We start from the raw sequence: 5,757 nt of genomic DNA, 5'->3' as shown, positions 1-5,757 counted from the left end.
CAACAAACAAACAAACAAACAAACAACTGGAGGTGTGGCTCAGGTGGTAGTGTGAGTCTTGAGCAAAAAACAAAAACAAAACAATGCTCCAGGACAACGCCTAGCCCCTGAGTTCAAGTCCCAGGATTGGCATTAACAAACAAGACCCCACACGTGATGAGAAGCCTAGTGCTTGTCACCTCATCACTTCCCGTGACAGCAAGGTTGGATGAATTAAAAACACTGTTTTCCACTTTCTTGAGTGATTTCAAGTTTAATCCCAGTAACATTAGACATAGAATTAGGGCCTATGACAGATTCCTAACAATGAAAACAAAAATAGGGCCGAAACAGCCTTTGCCGTTAGCTCTCCTGGGAATCACAATCTGCCTGTCCAGTAAATAATGTGGACCTGCTGATCATCCAGCCAAAAAATAGAAGTCCCTGCGGCCACGCGTGCGAGTGTCAGATCCGGTGCCCGCTGTCAATCAGGAACACTTGAAGCCCTCTTCTCTGGACACTGGTGAACGATGCTCTGCCCCACCTCCCCCCCAGGGGAAGGAAGACCTCTTCCTCTCCCATGGCTTTATTTCCCCGCTTCCCCTGGTCCTCTCCCCTGCCCTGGTAGCTTTAACGAAGGAGCAGCAAGCCAAGGTGCTAGAGGCGAGGGCAGGGTGGGCAGCTCACCTCAGGCCTGCTGGGGCTTCTGCTTCGACTTGGACGATGATTGACGTTGAAGGGGCTGCTGCTGCTGCTGCTGCGGTGGCGGTGGCGACGGCGGTGGCAGTGGCGGTGGCAATAGCTGTTGTTCTGCCTGTTGCAGCTCTTGCTGTAGTTCAGATGACTGTATCTTGACAGGATTGGAACACTGGCTACCTTCAGAAGGACTGTTTTCCTCCTCCTCCTCCTCCTCCTCCTCTTGGTCCAGTTCTTCCTGCCCTCGATCCCGGGTCTTCTTCCTCTCCAGCATCTCTTCAAAAAAGATCTGACAGCTGAAGCCCTCGTGGATGCCATGCTGAGCGTGCTCCAACAGGGCCTCCAGCGAGGGGAAGACTCGGCAGCAGGCCACGCAGCGCAGCCCGTAGTTGGTGGTGATCAGCCAGTCGGGCGGAGCCCGCAGCTCCTGCAGGCAGCTCTCCAGGGGACTCAGCAGGTCAGTGGCATCATCCTCCGCTTCCTGGTACGAGGTGTTCTTGCAGGCTTCCAGCTCCCAGTGCAGGTCAGTGTTGGAGGCCATCTCGAAGGAGGAGCCTTTGCGTCGCTGCCTCTTGATGAACTGGGCCTCGTGGATGCGTGGTGTCCTGCTGATGGGTTCGAAGCCCTCCTCGGTCTCCCAGGCCACTGCCACCCCACGCACTGTCTGCACGTGGGTGTAGAGTGCACATACGCTCTGTGGTGGGGAGTCCTGCTGGTCATGCAGGCAGGAGCAGCAAGACTGGTACTGGGAGTAGGACTGATACTCGGCTGAGGACTCCGACGACGATAAGGAGCTGCTCCAGCCCAAGATTCCCCGGGCCCGGGAGGTGAAGTAGATGTCCTCGTGAGGGAGGGCTGGCCCGGGACGTGGAGATGACTCCTCTCTCTTCATGGTCCCTGAGGAGGACATTCCATCAGTGCCCTCCCAAGGGACTGACATGCTTACCTTTGGGGGGGGGGTCAAATCGGGAAAGGGGTGCTCTCCGGAAGGTGCTTTGCTCGGTCCTTCCTAACAAGGATGATATTAATACTCTCTCACCCAGGTCCAGTGACAAGTGACTGACGGCCACAAACAAAGGCTATCAGCTGGTGAAGAGACAGTGCTCCAATTATATAATGCAATGGTTAAACAGATAAAATGGATGATGGAGGCAGATCTGTAATGCCTTTGCTAAATAAAAGCCAGTTTTCAAAGGTCGCACAAGTCAGGTGCTGGTGGCTGACACCTGTAACCCTAGCTGTTCAGAAGGGTGAGATCTGAGGATCATGGTTTGAAGGCAGGCCAGGCAGGAAAGTTCAGGACACTCTTATTTACAGTGAACCGGGGGGGGGGGGGGGAGACAGAGAGACAGAGACAGAGACAGACAGAGAGACAGAGACAGAGAGGCTCAAGTGGTAAAGCACTAGCCTTGAACAAAAGAAGCTCAGAGATAATGCCCTGAGTTCAAGCCTAAGAACTGGGCGGGGGGGGGGGGGAGAGATTGCAATAGATCTGTGGCAGTGGCTTATGCCTGTAATCATAACTACTCTGGAGATTGAGATCTGGTCTAGAAGATTACAGTTCAGAGCTAGCCCAAGGCAAAAATTCTGTGAGTCATCATCTATATCAACCAGCAAAATGCCAGGCTATGACTGATGCCAGTTCTTATGTCTATAATCCTAATTACTCAGGAGGTTGAGATCTGACCACTGTGGTTTTAAACCAGATCAAGCAGTAAAGTTTGTGAGTCTCATCTCCAATTAAACCCCCCAAAGCTAGAAGTAAAGCTATGGGAAAGTACCCAGGCCCTGAGTTCAAGCTCTAGCACCAGCGCAAAAAGCACTGGGCTGGAATTACTAGTGCGCCAGCCTGTGAGTGATCAAGCCAAGTAAGAGGAGTGGGCCTGAGTTCAAGACCAGGAACCATAAAATGTACTCACAGTAATGATTCCACTTAGACAAAATTCTTAAGTTCGTAAGTAGTTACGAAGCAGAAGAGTAGCTAACACCAACCTGTAAAAACTGGTCTGTATCTCGACCGTGGAGATGCATACAACTGTGTATGCATCTGTCACAACTATTCAGATTATACAGGGAAGATTGGAGGGCATAACAGCCCACTGAAGTCTGTTGATAAAGCAAGGCCTGGAATCGGTCTGGCCAACCCAACCCATCAAGCTCCCACCATTTGTGAATTATGTCTGCCTCCTTGAACCCCTCTTTTTAAACTCTCCTTGGACTCCTGTCCCTGTCCCCGTAAGTTGCCATGTTACCATGTTTCATTGGACCCCTTGAGAAATTTCATTTTCTCATTGAATACATGAGGAAACTGAGTTATGGCGACATTAATGGAAGGTGTTAAAGTAAGATGGCTACTCAGGAACACATCTAGGAGTTTACTCACTCATGCTCTATATTAACTCTTATTAATTAATTTAGTAAGTAAGTTATTTCATTAATGTCAGTCCTGGGGGCTTGAATGAAGGGCCTCATGCTTTTGCTCACCTTTCTCTGCTCAAGTCTGGCCTGCTGCTACTTGAATCACAACTTCCATTTCTCTAGCTTTTTGCTGATTAATTGCCGATAATAGTCTCTCGGACTTTTCTGCCTGGGCTGGCTTTGTACTGCAACCCTCAGATCTCAGTCTCCTGAGTAACTAGCATTACAGCCGTGAGCTACCAGTGCCTAGCTAATCTAGTATTTATGAAGCAATTTTACTATCACTGGACTGCCATGTTGTCGGTTTTTTCAAATGTGCATTAGATAGACCATAGTGAACATTTTACCTGTCCACCCACCCACATGCTGAAGTACCACCCAATCCCACCATCCATTTCAGTGGTTAGTTTATCCCTCGGTGACAGCATCAGAATCGCGCCGTGGGGAGCATCTTGGGCTCACCTCCAGCCCTGTCCTTTGACCCACAGGGCCAGCATACTCCCATGCTGTCATCTGTGGACTCCGGGCTGGTCACACTGAACGTGCTCCCATCGATGGGTGACAGATCTCTTCTATGAACGGTGAAGTGGTGTTTCATGATTTGAAACCAGAGCCCAGAGTGGCCAGTGCTCCAGCTGTTTTGTGAGAGTTGATGTGGCTGTGTTGAAACCCTCCAGGTGGCCTGGCCCGAGTGGCTTTGGGCTATTCAACATCACTAGGATACTGGCCTTATTCTATGATGTCATCAGTGACACAGGCTTCCCCTCCCCCTGTGATTCATGGTAACACTTGTTGATTGGAGATGATTCTTAAGGATTTCTCTGCCTGGGCTGGCTTTTGACCTTGATCCTCAGATGTCAATCTTTTGAATAGCTAGAATTGTAGCCATGCAACCACTCACCTGGCCCCTTCTACTCCTTTGACTTCCAAATTCTAATTGTTCTAAATGGATAGAAAAATAACCCATTCAAAAGCAGCGCTAACATTACTCACCTCTTGGTAGGGCACCTACTTCTTCCCCCAAAGCCTCGTCACTGCGCAGAGGCAAACACCAGGGGGCTCCAGTGAGCGATTCAAAGTCGTACCCATACCTGCAAGAACAGAATGAACAGGATTCCTCCTCAGTATTCACAGAGACCCCCCTTCATAAAAACAAGGGGGTACCAGGACAATAGCAAAGCTAATGGAAGAGAAAAATTAGTCTACAAATAGACATGATATGCTAGAACTTTTAAATGCTAATCAGAGAGAGAGAGAGAGAGAGAGAGAGAGAGAGAGAGAGAGAGAGAGAGAGAGAGAGAGAGAGAGAGAGAGAGAGAGACTAGGCCATCAGTGCCCCCTCCCCCCATCCCATAGAGAGTCTGTTGTGTCCCTTACTATGGCTTTGAGCAGCCATGTAGGTAGGCCATTAGACAGAATACCCTCATGGCCTTGAACATGGATATTCACATCCTGGCCCATATACTGGAAGACTGGTATATGAACAATGGACCCAGAGTGGGGAGCTGGAATAGGCATTCAATGAGAGGGTCTAAAGGACACATGTGGAGCTCATGCACGCTGTGTGGAGCTTCTGATTGGCTCTGGGTTCTGCTATGGTCTGCAGACTGTCCAATGGTCGTGAGAGTCACATAACCCTCTCCTAGATACCTTAGGAACCCCTGCCCTCCTGTGGGACCCTCTTAGCTAGCAGAAGCCCTGCTTATCTTTTTCCTCAATAATCATCACTGTTTCCTTTCTCCCTCTGTGTCTATGGACTCACTTATGGGAGATCTGATCCAGGTATCATAGGTTTCCAAAATCTCTAACACAAATAATGTCTGGGAGATACAAAAGTTCACCCAATAGATGATGCTGAACATTTTAATTCACTGTTCCCAGAAAGTTAAGTGTGGTCTTCTCACTTCATGTGAAATGAGAAGAATATTTTCACATGTCTCAGAGTTTATATTATAATTAAAAGAGTATAGAAAGAAAATACGAGTTCATGTTTTAAATCAGAGGGTATTTTTTTCCTCCAATAATATCAACCATTTAGGGGCTTTCTCAACTTTACTGTTCAAAAATATTTGTCGTATGATCTAATTTTGTTTGATTGCTTGTTTGTTTTCAGGTTATTTTTTTCTTTTGATGCTGGGTATGGGGCTTGAACTCAGGACCTGAGAAGAACTGTCCTTGAGATTTGGGGCTCAAGGCTAGTGCTCAACCTCTTGAACCACAGCTCAACTTTTGGCTTTTTGCGTGCGTGCGTGCGTGGTGCGTGTGGTTAACTAGAGATAAGAGACCTCTGGACTTTTCTGCCTAGGCTGGCTTTGAACCGCAGTTCTCAGACCTCAGCCTCTTGAGTAGCTAGGATGACAGGCGTGAGTCACCGATGCCCAGCTTGTGATTCAATTTTAATAGAACTAAGCAGAAGAACAAAGAAAAGGAGCATAAGAAATCCAGATGGCAGTGAAATGCATGACAAGATACTCTCTGGAATTGTAAGGGAATTACAACCTAAAAATACATGATATACACTGCCTATTTCCATTTATAAGATATGCAAGAGTTAAAATAATTAATAGTGGGGCCAGGAGTTTAGCCTGGTGGTAAAGTGCTTGCCTACCATGCATGAAGATCTGGGTTTGATTCCTCTGTACCACATATATAGAAAAAGCTGTA

The 5,757-nt window shown here is 48.1% G+C and overlaps 1 protein-coding gene across 3 annotated transcripts in view; it reads right to left on the bottom strand.

Moving 5' to 3' along the window:
- Positions 1-233: 233 nt before the first annotated feature.
- Positions 234-5,757, bottom strand: part of Fam170b (family with sequence similarity 170 member B) — a 6,956-nt gene continuing 1,432 nt past the window's right edge. The window contains exons 1-3 of one of the 3 annotated variants that reach the window (XM_090346762.1): positions 4,471-4,548; positions 4,087-4,184; positions 234-1,572 (exon numbers count right to left, since the gene is read on the bottom strand). In XM_090346762.1, the coding sequence (XP_090202888.1) occupies positions 668-1,567 (900 nt within the window). In that variant the 5' untranslated portion in view covers positions 1,568-1,572; positions 4,087-4,184; positions 4,471-4,548 and the 3' untranslated portion in view covers positions 234-667. Of the gene's footprint in view, positions 1,573-3,555; positions 3,822-4,086; positions 4,185-4,470; positions 4,549-5,757 lie in introns of those variants that run through there. The other 2 variants (XM_090346761.1, XM_090346760.1) reach the window with 2 other exon arrangements.

Source organism: Megascapheus bottae, chromosome 15 (genome assembly GCF_031878675.1).
Source record: "Megascapheus bottae isolate mThoBot1 chromosome 15, mThoBot2.hap1, whole genome shotgun sequence".
Lineage (NCBI taxonomy): Eukaryota > Metazoa > Chordata > Mammalia > Rodentia > Geomyidae > Megascapheus > Megascapheus bottae.
The sequence above is the reverse complement of the archived record's forward strand: the minus strand, read 5'-3'. Positions and strand labels throughout refer to the sequence as shown.